An 18,939-nucleotide genomic window follows, 5' to 3' on the forward strand; every position below is an offset into this window, starting at 1 on the left:
GCTGCAGCACGGCCGCCATGGCCGACGCCGATGTTTGTTTACCCCCCGGCCTCCCCCGACATGTGCGAGGGCGAAGCTTAGTCGGAATCGTCATCAACCTCCTCTCCCGCCTTCGCGCCTCCTTTCTCATGCGCAGACGACGAAAATGAGCCCACTTGCGAGGCGTATAGACCATGAGTCACACCGCGCGATATGGTTAATTTCGGGCTGGAGCACACTACGGTCGATTATTTCCCGGTAAATCACGCAGCCATCAGCAAATAAAGAGATAGATGAGGAGATATAAGTGGACAATCATTAGCATAAATTAAGAGTAATAATGGTCCTAAGATGGTTTTAAGGGTCCTGTGGAATACAGGAACCAACGGTTGCAAGAGAGAGCTGGAAATATTGAGTTACGAATTGAGAGCACTCGGGGAAAAAAGATTGAATCCTTGCGAGAATGTCAGAGTTCATATTAAGTTCTGATAATGTAAGAAGCAAAAGTTTACGAGGCCAATTATCAAAAGCATTGGTAAGGTAACAAAATAAAAAAAAACGCAGTTAGCCCGAGATATTCGGTCTAAAATTGAATGAAGATCACGAGTGAGTGATAGTTGAGTTTCACACTAAAATGTCCTTCGAAAACCATGTTGAGGTTGGTTTAAAAAGAAAAATGTATAAAGCAAACGGGCTTCGAAGATGCCCGAGGCGTCTTCGCAGACGGTTACCCACAAAAACAAAAAAATAAATGCCGTGATGAAGCGCTTTTGACGCTGCTTGTCTGCCTTCCTCTTATCGCCGTTTGCGGTCGGACATGAAACGAGGTAACAAAAAAACCTACATAAATATTTCTACACTTTCCGAGGCATTTGTCATTTTGAATTCGTTATCATCCCGGCATGTACGTGTATCAAAAACCTACGCGAAATGCGCGGTTAACGCCACTGCGTAGGGACCTTGAGGTAGACTGCAGGGAAGCACGTGTCAAAGAAGGTAACATCTGTCCGCTCACTTTTCTTTTTTTTTCTTTTATGTCCACGCAGACGCGTTGTAGCACTCACTTTGGAAGGGGGGGGGGGGGGGGGGGGGGGACAATCTGGCATCGGTCGGTCGTGCGCGTGGGAAATGTGTCACCCAGCTTTTACGATACACGTGCCGCGATAAAAAAAAAAAAAGAAGAAGAATCAAAAGGTATTTATCAACGAGGTGGAGTTGTCGCATGATTCGAGTTCTGTTTAGGAGCTGGAGTCGTCGCATGATTCGAGGTCTTTCTAGGAGCTTACGTTTGCATCAATTCAAGTTCGCGAGGCAAGCACGCACCTTGCTCAAGTCCCCGAAAGTATCCGCCGTCTACAGTCAAGAAAACGCAAAAAAAAAAAGAGAGACCCAACCTTCGACTCTCTCTTGACAAGGTGATCTCCGACTTCTCTCTGAAAGGTAATCTAGGCCACATCCTACGGACCTTGTCTCTTTTCTGTACGTAAAATCGTGTTTTATTGTCTTCTCTAGTGCCACGTCTACAGGTAATGTTTTCGTAGCGGCCGCCATGTTGAATTTCGACGTAGATGAATCGGGTGGAAAATAGCAGATCACTTTGGCTATATTCCTAATCTTACCCGAGTAACCTGTCTCCTACGTCAGCGGGAAATTCCACGGGACATCGCGAGTAAACGTTCCGCGACTCGATTTTGAACGGCCGGGATAATCACCTGGATACTACGCGGATTGGCTTCGTCTTGGGCTGCGTCAAAAAGAAACACAACAGCGATGGCACAAAATGAATGACGATCTTTTTTGATTCTGGAGAAAACACTCGAAGAGACGATTATATTAATGACGGCGTGGTGTTTTCTGAGGTGGCTCCACCAGCTCCTTTTGCTCACCTTCCTTTTGAGCTGTATACTGAGTTCAAAATTACTTACTCCTTTCTGTTAGACATTAAAAATTTGTTCTTATTAATCAGCGCGATCGCTGTAAATCTCGTCCAGGTGCCCTAAACACGAATGTTCCACGCATCGTAAATTGCACCGATTACGTTCCAGCGCACGGGGCCTTTTCAACGGTGATATGTAACGTACGCTCGCTTTGACGCGAATATGATTACCAAATCACAAAGAAAACTTCCAAACCGCTATAGGCAATTTCTTGAGGAGGGAGATGGGGAGGGGTTGTTGACCGATCAGCGATCATATACGAACGCAAATCGTCTGCTTCCTGCGCAGGCGTTACAGTGACGTCAGAATGACACCGAGCTCTGGTTGGCTGATTGAAATGATAGTGGGTAGACATTAATGCTAGATGCCTTGAGGTGTACCCGCTATTTTTTCCAATAAGTCAGTAAGCGCTCTGTGTTTTGACATCATCGCACACCCAGTGCAAGGAGCAGACGAACCTGCTCCCCGCATACGTAAAATCTTCGAAGCCTGCACTGCTTTACAAGCGTCATCCTCTCATTACACACACACTCTGAGGGAAACAAAAACACTTGCACTACAGCGTTCGAACATTTTCAACTTTGAACGTGAGAATACGGAATCCCCTCTAACGCCGAGGACGAGGATGCGGAGAAGCTCCTGTTTACGCTCGCACTTTGATAATACCAGGTATACCTTCCCGGGGAAGACGCACGTTCTGGATGTGATGCAGTCAATTCCTGCGTTGAAAAGAGCAAATCGCAATAACCACATATAAATGGCTACACCTCATTCTTTGTCATTTCGAACGTCCGCTACCAAAGCTAACGCAGCAAGCGAGCTTTGAAGGCCGTCGCCGCAGAAAGCAGACTACGAGCAGATCACGTGATGTATTTACTCGATTTGATCCGACGTTACCCCCCGATCGAGGAGGGTAGCGCGAGTAATTACTCCGGAGTAAACAACCCTATTCTGAAACGCGAGTTCTGACGTCATCAAGTAAGCGCCAGTAAGTTTTGAAACGCCATGGTACGAAAACTACTCCGGAGTAGGATCGAGTAAATTTTGGAATACAGCCATTATATGTCAATTGGAAGGCGCTTTAGAGTTCGAGGGGTTCGTGCTAATAGTTATACCTTTTCCTTTGCTATGTCCTTTTTTTTTTTTTTTTGTCATTGTATTTGGGCTTGAACTTCTTCATTTAGTTTTTGTTCCGCCCAACCCAACTACCTCATATTTCAATACGGCAACCGGTCCGTGACACGAAAACGGGCTTTACTCCTTCACGTCCGGGCGCTGCCAACGATCTGACGGAGTCAATCAAGCGGCGAAAAAGGAGCACCGTCACAGCGCTTGTCGTGTTTATGCGTTTGCTAAACTGATCACGGATAGTGAATGCGGCGTGATCCTGGGAATTTTTATTGCAATAGCATTCTTTAGCCACTACAGCCGGTTTTCGCAATACGGGATCTGGCCTCGAATCCGCTGCGCGTATGCAGATGTCGTCTTCGATGTCGTCGTTGGGGGTAGTCCTTGAAATCGTCCAAGATGCCTTCCGTGATGTCGTTTTCGACGTCGTCCACGAAGTCACCCTCGAGATTTTCCTAAACGTCGTCCCAGAGGCTGTTCTAAACGTCAAATCGTTTCTACCCGCTAATGCTGCTTTCGTGCTTTTGTTTGAACTTAATGGGGATGTTTATTTTTCAGGCACACAAGCGGCCCCACCCTATTTGGCCATGAACGGTTCCAAGAGGGTTCCTGCCACCCAGCTGATCAACGGCGAGGCATGCTCGGCCTATTATAGCCCCGCCTCTTACATTGAGGCGTTAGAGTTTGAACCTCGAGAGGGGGACATAATTGAGGTGACTCCGCATATTCTTATTTTCTTTTGCAAGGGACTGGCGCACACGATACCGCATTGTGAATGACTATAGTGAACTGGTACAAGAGTAAATAGGTGAGGGTAATTATTTGCTCACGCATGCGTCACTAATGCTGTGCAGTAGCTTTCAAATTAAACACTCATTACTAAAAAAAAAAAAAAAAACAATAAGCCTTTTGCATAAAATGCAAGTTTTTGTCACACAGTAAAAACCAGGACCCGACTGGAAACTTAAATGTTGCTGTTCGAAATATTGCGATCAGTACTATTTTAATCAATTTTACATCTGCCTCTGTATCCTAATATGCCGACCAGACTGACCGCCTTCTCAACAACGTTGAATTCAACTCCCGGCATAAACCAGCAATCGAGAGCTAATTTGGTCCAAATAATTCACGAATGGATTTTATTGTCTGCCTCGATTGTAATATACTCTGCTTAGAACATCAGTGCCGAGAAAGAAATTTGAAGACTAATAACTCCAACTTTATTTTCATTGCCACTGCAAGCTTAGATTGCAGTGTTTACCTTTGAACGGCCATGTACGTAGCTAAGCAATATTTAGAGCAAATCGCCTTAATCCTCTTTTTCCAAAGCTTTTACCACAGTTTCGGGTATTCTACATCATGAAATAAGCCCAGACTATAGTCATTGCCAGCTTAACAAACGAAGGGAGTGGCACATTTACGTTCAATTTATTGATTTCATGATTAGGCCAATGCTGCCATCTCATTGGTTGTGAAGCAATAATGAGACACTCAAAATTATTCACACTTTGCGTGTATTATGCTGTCAGTTGCTATATAATCAACAATATGCGAAAAGTATAATGAGAAATTTTGATTCTATTTTTATAAGCTAAGGGCTAAGCATACCCAAATCACACCCGACTGAATTTTTTTAGAAAGAAAGAAATTGGAAATATTTTTGAAAAGAAAAAAACAGTGAGTGCGCAGGCGAGCTGGTGGAAGTTGATCATTATGTAGAATACCCAAGACTGTGGTAAAAGCTCAGAAACTTGATCGAAGAAAAAAGACAGGGGAAAAGAACGTCTCAACTTCTTGTCACCCTATATTCTAAGAAACTATTTGAATTCACTTTTCCACAAAATACAAAGACAGACAACCACGCTCAATCACAGCAGACCTAGCAAATAAACAAATAAGAAAACTCAGAATACACTTAGAGAAAAATAAATTGTCATGTGCTCATGGACAAGAAGCACGACGTCTCACATTCGGACGGTCCCTCCACACATTACATTTTTTTTTTTTTTTTGTCTAGACGTATTCTGAGCTTCTTAATTCACTGGGATCCCTCTATGGTTGGCCGTTATTGACTGTTTTTTCTGTTTTATGGGGAAAGTGACCTCGCAGTCTTTTTCTGAAAGTGCGTATGCTATCAAGTAAAAAAATACATTCAGCCTTTCCACTTTTGTCAAGAAGGAAGACCAGCGGAGCTGTACTCGATGCACTGCCGCAACGCGCACGCGCCCGTCTCCCGCTTCTTCTCGTTCGACACACCCCCGATCGTGGATACGTCTCCGGCGAACCATAGTCGGTCGCACACGGTGCACGTGACGCCAAACGGGTAATCTACGAACCCCCTCCGGAACCTCGCCGTCGCGCCCGGGAACTGTTCAGCCGGCGCGGAGTGCAGTCGTCCCCGGGCCTCGCGCTTGCGCTTGGCCTCCGTGGCACGATCGTCGTCCGTAGCTTTGGCCTGCCGGCGCCCTTTACATCGCCGGCTCTGTTCTCGGCGGATGGCTTTCCAGGCGAGCGATGTGCTCTTCTTTGGCAAGGGAATCTGAAGCGCTCGACGCAGAGGAAGTCGAGGCGACAGCGGCTTTGCGGCGGCTGTGGACCTATTCGCGCTGCATGCGTACGTCGCCGCTCCTTCCGCAGCCAGTCTTCTTTCCCCAAAAGGGCGCGCGACCCTCCCATCCTAAGTCCAAACCAAAACCATAGCCTCCTCTATGCGGAGAAAGCCTGGCGCGTCGCGTGAAAAGACGGCCGCCGTAAATGGGAAAGGAGGGGCGGAGAAACGGGAGCGGAGAGAACCTAGCTCGCTAGCGCCACAAAAGAGCGAGCGGCCAAACGCAGAAACAATCTTTTTTTTTTTTCTCTCTCTTTTCTTGTCGCTATCGTGGAGAGGAGAAACTCAACGTCCACCCTTTCCCGTTTCTCCCTGCGCCCTTTCGAATCGCCGCGCCCGTTTCTCCCGGAGTACAAAAACGACGGTGACGAAAACACAAAAACAAGCGTGGTTCGGGGAGCGGCCGCTCACGACCCAAGCGCTCGCTGTCTAGGTCTGCCCTTTCTGCTCTGCGCTACCATATTGGTCACCGTTCGGCGCGCTCCTCCTCTCCTTTTTCCTGCGGCCGCGCGCTCTATGGCTCCGTCGTCGATGTGCCAGGCTTTCTCCGTATAGAGGAGGCTATGACCAAAACTGATCAGAGCGTAGGAAAGAGCGCCGCGCAAAACAGACGATGACGAAGAAACACACGTGAGGTGCGCTGCGCTCGTTACGTCTGCTTCTTTGTCGTCGTCTGTTTTTCGCGCTGTTTCCTACGATGAATTTCCACAAACGCGCCCAACTATCCATTCTTCTACTCTAGCTGGAAAGGTTGCCGCCATCTACGAGCGACGGTGGCATCCAGACTGGTTGTGTGCTTGCCGCCGTCACTTATAGATGGCGGTAAGTGTCCAGGTAGGTTTGTGTCGACAGGCGTTTGATACCGGACACGATCCTGGGGAACCTAGCCCTTAACAGCTCCGCTGTAAAAATGAAACTTGTAACAATAAAAAAAAATTTAAAAAAACGCAGGTGACTTTTACCAGATCCGGAACGCATTTGGTTCAGCAAATGATCCAGCTCATCTTGAACAAGGGTCAATCGACGAACACATTTGCCGAATTCAACAAGCGGGCACCCTTCCTGGAGGTTCAAGGACTGCGGGAAGCATCAGGTGCTCCGAGGCTCCTACGGACGCACCTTCCGATGAACAGACTGCGGCTCAGTGACAAAGCCAAATACGTCTACGTTGCCAGAAACCCCTGGGACTGCTGCGTGTCCAACTTCCATCTGATGCAGGACTTTCCGTTGTTCGAGTTTGCCGATGGAGCATTCGGCGATTTCCTGGACACGTTTCTCGACGGACGGTTTGGCTTCGGTGACTACTTCGACCACATCATCTCAGGTTACGATCACAAACACGATGCTAATGTGTTTTTCGTTACATACGAGGAGATTTGTAGGGATAAGGTGGACGTTGTTCATAGGTTGGCGCGCTTCTTGGGCGAGGAGTACGGCGATATGGTGCGGAGTGACAGCGCGCTTCTGAAACTCATTCTTGAACAGAGCAGCGTTGAATTTATGAAAAATCTGTTGCGAACCGACCCTAAAGAAATGTCGCAGGTATTTACGCGCGCCAATGTCCCAATTATCTCAACTGCGGAGGCGAGCCAAGATACAAAGGAGGCCAAGTGCAGCTTTGTTCGGAAAGGTACAGTTGGGGGTTGGAAATCGTACTTTTCGCCCGAAATTGTCGCAAAAATGCAGCATAAAATTGACGAAAAGTTCAAAGGTACGGATATTATGATGCTTTGGATGAACCAAGAACTTTCTGATAAGCATTAAGGTTTTCTTTGCCGTGCAAATTGGTTGTTAAAAAAACAAATTGAGCCAGGAACAAATATTCTGAGATCAAGTAAAGTTTGTGCTTTAGTCAGACGCGTAATAGTTTCATTTTTATGCTTTGTTTAAACATTGATACTGTATATGTACCGCTGAAAGCTTATTCCATACACGCAACAATTAATTTGATAAAATTTTGAATGAATGTTTGATGACCCTTAGCATAGTTTTACAAACTTGCTTCCTTGAACATTGTTTGTCGACTTCATGCATGTGCAGATCCAGTCTCTGTAGAAATCCAGATGCCTGCTTAAGACTTTTTACAGAGAAATGGTCATTTTCAAGCTCGCGTTTCAACTAACCCATTGCCACTTTTACTGTTCAAATTAAAATGATGCTGCACCAAATTCTTTAATGTTCCGGCTTTAAGCATCCAAGAACAACATCAAAATAATCTCGAAGGATTGTTCATGTTCTGTTGTGATTAATGTTTGGTTCAATAACAAAAAAATAACGGAAGAAGGCTTTGATGTATTCGGTCATACCACCCTCTATGAACCTGGAGCGTCTACTTGCCCGCAAAGCACTGGGAAAACCCAATCGCTGCAATCTGTGGAGGCGCCTCGTTGAATGAGCCGACTGATAATATAGTTAGACAAAAAAGAAAAAAAAATGGTCTGCGCTGGACGCATAGCATGGTGAAATGTCATTCTCGATGCGACTGCGCAGACCGTATTTTTGTTTTGTTTAAGATAGTATCAGCTTCGTCATTGGTCAAGCTCCCTCCCTAGGTCGCAGTGATTGGATCTCCCCAGTGTTTTGCGGCAAAGCACACACTCCACCTTAAAAAACGTATGCGCAAATTCCATTTAGCTTCAGCCAGAGTGTCGAACCGAAACCGAACCGAACCAAAAACAAAAACCGAGATGTTATATTTAGCCGAACCGGAACTGAACCAAATCTAAATATTCGCCGCCACCTCGAAACTGAGCTTGAACTAAACCGGAAAAAAAAGCTATAACGGTAACCGGTCCAAAACGGTTCACGACATTTTTTTAAAATTGTTATTATCACGATATTAATATATGAGAATACATCGTTGGCAGTTGTATTTCTGTCTTGATCAAATTGTCAAGTACAAAATTGCAATGTATGAGAAATTGTTGGTTTTCGTGGCGCTTTTGTATTGGCACTATGATTAGTCATATGTCGTGTGCTCACGTGATATCATGGTGTCAGGACATGCTGTAAAGTAATGTCACGTCACGTGGGCCTTTGACGCTTACGTGACACGTGACTCGCCGCGTCAAGTCGGTTTAAATTGAGAACGCCACTGGATTCATCAGCGTTGTTGACACCGTGACGTAGTCGATTATCATGATCCCGAGTCCAGTGCTTGGGTTCATGACAATCAGCATCACTAAACATCCGGATAACTGCTGGTGTTCAATCAAAGATGAGAAGAGCCGAACTCTAGAAATGTACGAAGCTCAGTCAATTCTTTATGCTTGGCCAACCCTATGGCGGATGACTATGATAAACACTGACGGTATACTATTAGTGTGAAGTCATGTTGCCGCGCTTTTATTAATTGCGAGATGAGGAAGGGAAGGTTGTGTCTTTCTTCTTCTTTTTTATGCGTGTGCCATTGCGCGGAGAGGAAAACTAATGGATGTTTTTGCTGTTTATAAACGTCAGGGATTAGTTCATAGCGGTATTTAGTGAAAGTACAAAAATTGTTGCACAACACATGTTGTTGCACCAAAACACGTTTTTGTTGTTGCTGAATTGCCTCAAAAAGTTGTCCCCAAAGATAGAAGCATAGGAAGGAATAAATGTGACTTATCAGTCCGACATCACATCCAACTGCAGGTGTGTACGGGATGGATAATTGGAAGGAAAGAGCCTTGTGGCTTCAGAAGAACAGCCGAACGTTGGCAGCCATTTTGTCTCACAGTAGTGTCCTTCTCAAGTTCCTCCCCAACTCTCGTTGAAAGTTTGCAGCTTTTGGCAGCAAAATATAAGCAATTAATGATTATTGTTGACACGTGACTGAAATATAATTGTCGAATTGTTACCCAAAACTAGGAGGGACTATCTCTCGAGAATAAAAAGTATTTTCCGGAGGAGGAGCAACGATAAAAAAAAAGAAAAGAAGTGGGTTTAAAGTAAAACAATATGTTTTAAAGTAAAACAAGATGTTTTAAAGTAAAACAAGATGTTTTAAAGTAAAACATCCTGTGTTCTAAAAGTTCCTCTGTCCCGCATCTTCGGTACAGACCAGAAAGTGTGGCTCCGGAAACTGCTTTGTTTGCAAGAACACAATTGCAACAAAGCGCTTTTTTTTTAATAAACCAGACGCTTGCATTTTTTCTCACGATGCTGCACCAAGCAAGAATAATTTGTGTCTCTCAAATAGATGGCTTGCACTGCGCGCGAAACTACCGCAGCGTAAATTTTGCGCCACCGGATTTGATTTTCTCGGCAAACAAATCGGAATGATCACCAGCATAGAGTGCGATGACGAGACGTGAAAAAAATGTTAATCAATGTTTTTTTTTTTGTGAAATGCAATGTCTTCAGCACTAGCAAAATTATATGTCCAAACTGTAAAGTTGTGTATTTTATATATTAGTTTTTTTCAATAATATACGGAAGCCTAATGAAATGTTAAAGCGCATGACTGATAAAGCAGAAATTTGTAAAGTCAAGGCCCAAGACAAGTTCAAGTAAAATCGGATATAACATTAGCCTTTCGAGGCTATATTTCGCGAAGTTTTGAGTTCATGCGAGCTGATGCCCAAATTGAATTTATTTTGTGGTTTATAAGGATCTTCATTTATCATTCGCTCTCTTTATATGTAATTAGGAATGTTATTTCTTCTCTGTGTGTTTCTTTTTGCAGTACGGCATCGTGTATCGGATTCACGTGAAGAATAGAATTTATTATCTTTCTCTTTCTGCACATTTCATGTATTTGCCTTTAGATCTTTCATGTAACACAATGCTCATACCCCGCGAACCGGTGTTTCACACCCCCAACAGTGAATAAAAAAGCACGTTTCCGCATAACGGCTCGATAGCTGGCGTCACTTTCAATTATCGTCCTCTCGTGTCGGTCGCAGTCGGTAATGTGAACTTTATACAGTCAAATTTATTGATTATAATAAAAATATATTCAATTGTACTGACTGAAGATTCGACAACATAAATAAAGGGTCAATCACCTCAAAGACAGATACCATAAGCAAATAAAACCCCAAATTCTCTTAAATGTGCTCGTAAACACTTTTTCGACGTTCGTATTTTTGTACCCTCAATAGACGTGTATAAGTGATTTTGGAGAGCCTTAAGGACATATGAAAAGGGAAAGAGTCATTTTCCACAGCCTAGACGGAAATAAGGATGCCAAGCAACCAATTTGACAATGAAAAAAAAAAAAATTTAAGAGCTATCTTTACGGCCCAAAACGAATTTGTATTTGGCGTCCGCGGGAGCTGCCAGTGGTCACGTGGTATACCTGTGCGCCGCAGCCGCAATTTATGCACCGCAAATTTATGCATAGTAAATTATTAACACGTTAAAACGCATAACTAGAATTTAAATTTCAATACTGCGACGCAAAGTTGTATTATTCACTTGTATTTTACGCGACCTACCACACTTCGTGACGAGTTTTCGTTTCAGGTAAGATACATTGAGGTAAACAAATGGACGTCGAGTCGTATAAGGACAACGTCTCGTATGTTAATCTAAATTTTCCTTTAATGATTATACTTAGTTAAATATCGCAATTTTGTATTCTCTAATGTTTGAAAATAAAAGTAGATTGTACAAACAATAAAAAAAGAAAAGAAGAAGAAACATTTCCGGCTAGAGGTTTTGGTGTCGCCATCTAGCGGAAGCCCGGCACAACCCATTAGTTCACTAACGTTTTAAATTTACATATTTTGTTCAAACTTTAATTGTTACTTCATAGTTTAAAAAAAAAAACATTCTTGTGCCACTTCCTTGGAGAACAATCAATGGCACCATTGCTGTCCTTTTTCCTCCCTTGAGATAAACTTACTAGTTTTCTATTCCGATTGTTTCATCTTTCAAAAATCAAGGTCAGTCCTGCACCGATTTGCTTTTATACACATCCTGAGCTTTACCAAGCTCAATTAAATCAGCACCAGCACGACGTTTATTGTTTTGATATTTGCAATGAAGAAGTGAATGCTCCCAGCATCTAAAGAGTTTATGACTAAGAGGCCTTACAAAGTTAATGTTAAAAGAAATGTTGCATTCTGAAGAGGCATACAGTTCAAAAGCAGAACTCAAAGTAAATTGAAAAAACAAACACGAAAATAAATAATTTTACAGCGTTAAAATAAAAAAATAAATAAACATAGGTAAGCTTCTGGTGGAAATAGTTTTGTCAAATTATCTTTATCGAGAACTCATTTTGCTAAGATTGTGCATTTAAACTGTCGGATCATTTGATAGTAAGCTAACGCTACAATTACACTCATTTGAGACATTGTACAGATGTAGATGTTATGTGATGCCCGGCCGTAATGATAGTATAATTTTAAAAAAAGGCGTGGGATTGTTTTTCATATCTTACCTGCGAGTGAAGAAAACACTTTCGTGGTCCAGTTATAATTACTGCCAATAAAACACCACACGCCCTAGAATCACAGTCAGTATTTTAGGGTGCTACATGACATTTTGCCCTGGCCACAAGCCGTCTAGAATAATTAACACTCGTAGTACTGAGCATAAAAGATTGGTAAAAGCTATTTTATTAAAAAGGAACAAAAAAATCTTAGTGACGTCTACATGTAGGCGAAATAGTGCAACATTCAGCATTGGTTATTGTTTTCTGTCTCGATCCCAACACTGCGCCTCGTCTACTGCACAGTAAGAAAGGAAAGACTCGCTCGAATATGAAATAATTGGGACCCGATTTGTTGAGCAGACACAGGAATGTCCTTTCGTTTCGTGCAACATGAAGATGACTGTTCGTTTTTTCAACTTTGCTGCGCGACAGGTGACACGGGCGACGTGAAGGAAGGAATTCAGGTGCGGGGTAAAAAGAAAGGCGGATAACTGGATTATCGTTGGCACCGAGTCCCGCCAGTAGAGTTCTTACGGAAGACGAAATAGACACTTGCGAAGAAAATCAAAACATAATACAAAATACACGATTCGCCGTGATAGCACCTGATAAGTGGTTTGAACAGGCCACCGCGCTCGCCCACACCTTTTTGGCATGTTTTAATATAATCTATATTTCGCCAGTTTTTTTTTTTTCTTGGATGTGAATGGGTACGTACAGCTCTTTTGGTTACGTGAGTTGTGCCACCGGTGAAAGAACAATAAAGAACCAGCACGGCACATCCAAAAGCAAGCCATCACGCCGTACCGCTATGGCGCGCTATGCAAACAAACCGGGCATCCTCACATTCCGGGTATCACGTGACATTCACGTGCTGGACTGTGGCGCCCTCTAGCGTGGTTCTCTCCACAAATACCTCTGGACGAAACAACGCGGAAAATATATTATCAAATTAGCAGTTCAAACCGGTCCGAACCTGTTCGTACCGGTTTGAACCGTTATTTTGGCTCCCCGGAACTGAACAGGAACTGAACAGGAACTGAACAGGAACTTAACCGAAAGTCATGAACTCAATCTAAACCGAACCGGAACCGAAGCGAACCGAAAACGTCCGGTAATCGCATTCTTTGATTCCTATGATATAACTTTTCCTTAGCTCCATCATCGTTAAAGTTATCGCTTTGAAAACATTAGTGCTACCTAAGCTCGAATATGCTTCTGCGGTCTGGGATCCTGGTACAGAAATACTCATTTCAGTACTCGAAACTACCCAAAACCATTCAGCGTGCTTTGCACTGTCCAGCTATAATCGGATATCTAGAGTAACTTCCATGAAATCTAGCCTCTCACTGTCTCCCCTTCCCACCGGGCGCATGATTTCTCGTCCGTGCTTGTTTCATAAAATATACTTTAACAATTGTAAGCAAAAAAAGCCAATTCATCAATGACCCCCTCTACGTAGCTTCTCGCTTTGACCATCATTACAAAGTAAGCGTATCAACATGCAAGAATAACCTTCTTTACAGTTCCTTCATACCAAAGACTTGTTCTGAATGGAACCGCCTTCCCCCGTGCATCGCTACCATCAATGATCTTCCAAGCAACAATGTGACTTCTAAGGTCTTCCAAGATTTAAGGAAGCACTAACGTGGTAATATTAATGTGTTTGAGCCGAATTGACCATATTGTACTGTGTCTGATCCCAGCACCCACCCCCTGAAATGCTTCGGCCCTGAGGTTATAATATATAAATAAATGAACCGATAAACATTTTGTTGCAATACTGGCTGGCAGCATCACACCAAGGCAGCACCTCTGTGCCTCCTTCGTATTGTTCTATATTATTGAGTAAAGGTTCGTTCGCACACTTGCGTTTGCTTAAGACCAAGTTGTCTGGTTCTCGAGACGGCAATCTTGAACAATACACTTCAATTTTGTCTCAATTCAGTACTTACAATACGGAGCGTCTAATACCAAGTATTCTACAATTTGTGTCAAGGGGTGAGTACGCACCCTTTGCTGTGCAACTACACTTCATCTCACTTTCAACTGGACAGAAGGAAGGCTTAAGCGTGAGATAAGAGCTAAGGTGACTAACAGCGCAAGAAACGCAGGACGTAGGCCTATTATGTTCACAGTTATATCTTCGAAGTTTCTTTCGAATTTCACGGGACAACAGGTAGGTTGTGGTTTACTTTTGTTTGTGTTTTAACAACCTGCTGGTTGCGCAGTTCAGTCAACACTAGGTGAATAGAAGGCAATATTTTTCTGAGTTCATAATTTTAAATAGCTTGATTTATATTCGTATAGGTACAACTGAAACCATTCAATTTCTCCCCAACTACATTGTGGTTGACTAAACGTTAATTGTTAACCAGCCGTAAAAAAACATACTTAATGACAAGTTAGTTCCTGAGCAGCGAATTGCATTAAATATTTTTAAAGAACCCAGGCAAGATAGTCAGAAAGGCTCGATTATTTGTTTTATATGTCTTGATATTATGTGACAAGCAAAGTAGATCTAAAGCATAGAATTGCGTGCATAGACATTTTCGCAAAAAGAAGAAAAAACATTTACTCGTGCCTGTTTGCTAAAACAGATCAAGCCCTCACACTCCACTGGCTTCTTGTGACCAGAATAAGATTGTTTGTGTTACCACTTTACTTTTCGTGCCATAGCACAAGCCTTGAGCGATTGGGGTGACCAGTTTTCTCCGAGAAAAAAGCGGCTACGGGAGAAGGGCCACGAAAAGTGAGTAAGCGCGGAAATTGGAGAACTAACATAACAAACTGTTATTTGGAAAAAAATGACAAGAATTTGAAAATGATACTGTATTTTCATTTTCCACAATGCCACCTTGTAACCAAGCCCTTCTTCTTACTTTTCGCCTTCAAATTCTACTGTACCTTTTTCACTGCGTTGTAATGCATCGTTTCTTCCATTACCGACAAAAAAAAATTGGGTTGTGTGTATGTTTATACAGCCTAGAACTTGGTCTGCCTCAACGGGCGACGAGTCTCCCAGCTGTAGATGAGCAATTTTGCCAGTGCAGTACAACCGCTAGCCTGGGGTCTTTAACGTGCATCACGCAGTAGTGATACATGACCGCACGCCGGTACGATGCTCATCCAGATCGAAACGGGCAGGGGTGGGGGATTGAACCCAGCATCCTGCGCGAGCTTTCGCTCCACGTGCTCCGAGCTAGTGTGCGCTAGACCACTCGGCCACCGATCCCCCCTTACCGACGACTTCTCGTGCCAGATGTGTTGTTTTCTTGGAGACTCTTTGACACCTATAATTAATAAACAAATCATTGTGGGATACATGAAAAGGCAAAGAAAAAAAAGAACTGGCCATTGACCGCCGGCCTTAGCAACGGGCTGGCAACCGACAAGCAAGCTGTTAAAAAAAACAAAAAAACACGTGAAGCCGGTCCGAAATTGGGCAGTTGGCAATCTTAAGACCGAATGAAATGGGGTGGTGCATGTGTACGTTAATAAAACAACTGTTACCCTCTCAAGCAACATTAGTTTACTTATCATCCCCAAGTGACAACAAAATACTGAATGTTACATGTCAAAGGCTTGGATCAGGTATGGCGAGAAAGAGACAGCCACTTAGATAACCCGGATAGTAAGCAATATGCGAAGTATCGCCTCTGAAGGGATCACTTCACGGCGAGCGATTTCGCGGATCCAACAACGAGGTGAACAAAAACAGCTGTGCCTTCTGTTTGCTTAGTTACACACTGGCAACAGCTCACGATAATGGTTTATTCACCTCTTTACGCACGCAAAGTTTACAACTTGTGTCTAACAGAAAACATTATTCTGTATCCCAAGGAGGCCACTACCTCGTGCGCACACTCTGACAGTTGCTTTCTAGCAGCTTTCGCGGTTGCCCGTGGTAAGATGGAGGTTTTGTCGAAAACAACACCGCAAGTCTAACAGAGAACATCTTTTTCAGGCGACCACCACCCCCAGCGCACTCCCCACCGTCTGCCCCAGATTGTTGTTCGAGAAATAGAACTCTGTCGAATCTCTCAGGGGCTCGACGGTAGAGAATTGACTAACATTAAAGATCGCGAGCGTGATATGGAAATGGAACCCATGATGATGATGATGAATGATGCTGAACTAGCAGCTCTTCCCTTTGTATCGGGCGGGTAAGGGGCGCCCGTCTGGGTGGTTGCCTGCTAACTACAAACGAAGGGCAGACCGATGTTACTCTACCCGTCAAAACATATTGCCATCGTGCGGTAGTAACGGTTGTCATTGCTTTGTATGCTTAATACTGTCCATGCTCAAAAAAGAATCGTCGTAAAAGACGAAATACGCTCAAAGGTAGGTGCTGACAAGGTTGGTTGTCCGGGACGGGGCCGTCCAGGAATGGCGACAGCAGGAGAAAAAAGGTCAGGGGAGAGGGCGTACACGTGTGCCGTGGCTCACTCGAAAAAAGTAAATTCCACAGGTTTTAATGTTGTTGTCACGGTACAAGGGGCATGATATGTGGATCCGGCTTCATTGTTCTTTTACCACATAAAAAAAGGAAAAAGGAAACATCTGGGGGAAGGAATTAACTGTCGGCCGACTCTCGCAGTTCCGTGAAAAGGAGACAAAAAACACGTTTATGTGCACATTTTTAGAAATCACTCGTCGGAAAAATACGTACAGTCGCAATTAAACGGTGCACAAATCCGCTGCTTTATTTTATTTTTGCACGCGGAGCGCTAGTTTTTTGGCGGCAAGCGGTGCGACCAGTTTATAGAGTGGTGTCAGGCACATCGAAACGCACGGCGGCTCGGGTACAGTATACACTCTAAAAAAAAAAGGGTGCCATGGGGTGACAAGCACTTACGCCCCATAGGGGGTGTAAGTGCTTGTCACATATACTACACCCTTTGGGGGAATACAGGTGCACCCCAAATGTGGGAGTACGTGTACACCCGTTGGTGGGGTGCACATGTACTCCTTCTTCTACATAAATCTCACTCGAAGGGAACACAGGTGCATCCCATTCAATGGTGTACGGATACACCTCTTTCTACACCCAATGAAATGAAAGGGAACACAGATGCACCCCATTCAATGGTGCACGGATACACCTCTTTCTACACCCAATGAAATGAAAGGGCACACAGATGCACTCCATTTGCTGGTGTACCAGTACACCGCTCCATACACCCGCCTCACTCAAAGGGAACACATATGCACCCCGCTCAATAGTGTACCATTACCCCCCTTTCTACACCGACTGCTCTCAAAGGGAACACAGGAGCACCCCGTTCAATAGTGTACTGTAACACCTCTTTCTACACTCACTGAATTCGAAGAGAACACAGATGCACCCGATTCAAAGGTGCATGGTCACACCACTTTATATACCCGTTTCATAACTTGATAAACCCAATTAAGACATCAAGGAAACCAGTAAAAATGTAGGCGCCCCGGTGATGGCAAAAAGGCAGGTAAACGGACACACGGGATTGTTTTCAAATCTCAAGAAGTTTATTAGACAGCCTATTCCGTAAACAAGTATAAACTTGCAAGCAATCCGTGATATCTGAAGACGTACAAAAAAGCTGGAACGCAACTGAAAAGATTACTAAGCAAACAAGAACTGAGGGTGAGTCTTAGGTAGTGTCCATTCTGCCAGCTGCCGGTAGAATTATTCCCACGAAATTTCACCGGCAGTCGTCATTAATTCATCGAACGACGTTTCATCGACAGCTCAGACTAGCTTTTTTATATTAGCTTCTCTGCTTTCTTTTCTTGTAATGAGCCGCCCCAGAATGTATCCGCGAAGTGACGTGTATGGGTGGGACAGGTGGGTTAACATTTTTGTAATGAGCCGCCGCAGACTGTCGCCACGAAGTGGCGCGAACGGGTGGGCTGGGTCGGTGAGCTCGCGCCTCAGAGATACACGCGCGACAAAATGTCCCTACAGCGTGCATTTTGCGTAACGAGTGACGATGAAACGTTAGTGTCGATGAAAGGTGTTTACAAAACGTGTATCAACGAAAACGTGTTTTCACAAAACGCCGGGAGAATAAAAAAGTCAGTATTCCACCTGCAATTGTCACATGATTATAGACAGCTAATGGCAGGCGACTGCAGATAGAATTTCGGGGAAATTATTCTCCCGGCTGCTAGAAAATAGACACTGCCTAATTCTAGAGGTAATCCGGAACGGAACGGTCAATTGTTACAAAGGAGTAAGTTGCAGTGCACTTACGATGAAAATACCGGATTCGAAATACGTAATCTGAGATATATGTCGACACGGGCACTGCAGAACAACCAGACTAGCACAAAAACGAAAAAAAAAAGAGGTCTGTGAAGATTCAACACGATGTGGCAGAAGCAGTAATTTGCCGAACCGAACACTAAGCTCATCACATGAATTCCTTGGGCTTTTTTGAAGAAATCCCTTGCTGCCGATATACGCGTAGGACTTTTCAAACTCTGGAAATCTTGGTACACTCGAATACGTTGTCGGTGATGAAATGTACGGCAGCCCCGCTGGTCGCAGCACAGCACATAAGAAACTAGGCCGGGAAGCAGACATTCCGAGGTGGAAAAAAGCTACTACGTCATCCGTGAAACCTTTACCCCATGATCACGCTCCTGCCGTTATCCGCGCCCAGACAGAGGAGTCGAGGGATAGAAAAAGCCTCCGGTTCATTGGTCCGCCAACTGCTCACCTTCGTGCACGCTTTCAGCTTAGGAAGAAAAAGAAAAAGAGTGCAGTAAGAAAATAGCAGCTCCTTCAAAGCCAAAAGGGGGCGCCCTCGCAAAGGCTTATCTTCAGGGGGAACCCAACAATGAACATAATATACAGCGCCAAAAAACAACAGGACAAAGAGGAGAGTAAACTCTTTGTCCTGTCGTTTTTTGGCGCTGTATATTCTGATCATGAACCA

General features: G+C 44.0%; 1 protein-coding gene across 1 annotated transcript; it reads left to right on the top strand.

The window, feature by feature from the left end:
• The first annotated feature begins 6,642 nt into the window (after positions 1-6,642).
• Positions 6,643-7,416, top strand: LOC115308356 (sulfotransferase ssu-1-like). Its single transcript, XM_029966239.2, has one exon. It carries the CDS (start codon positions 6,643-6,645, stop codon positions 7,414-7,416), a length of 774 nt encoding a protein of 257 aa, XP_029822099.2.
• Positions 7,417-18,939: the final 11,523 nt, after the last annotated feature.

Source organism: Ixodes scapularis, unplaced genomic scaffold, assembly GCF_016920785.2.
Source record: "Ixodes scapularis isolate PalLabHiFi unplaced genomic scaffold, ASM1692078v2 PGA_scaffold4__175_contigs__length_147842914, whole genome shotgun sequence".
NCBI classification, from domain to species: Eukaryota; Metazoa; Arthropoda; class Arachnida; order Ixodida; family Ixodidae; genus Ixodes; species Ixodes scapularis.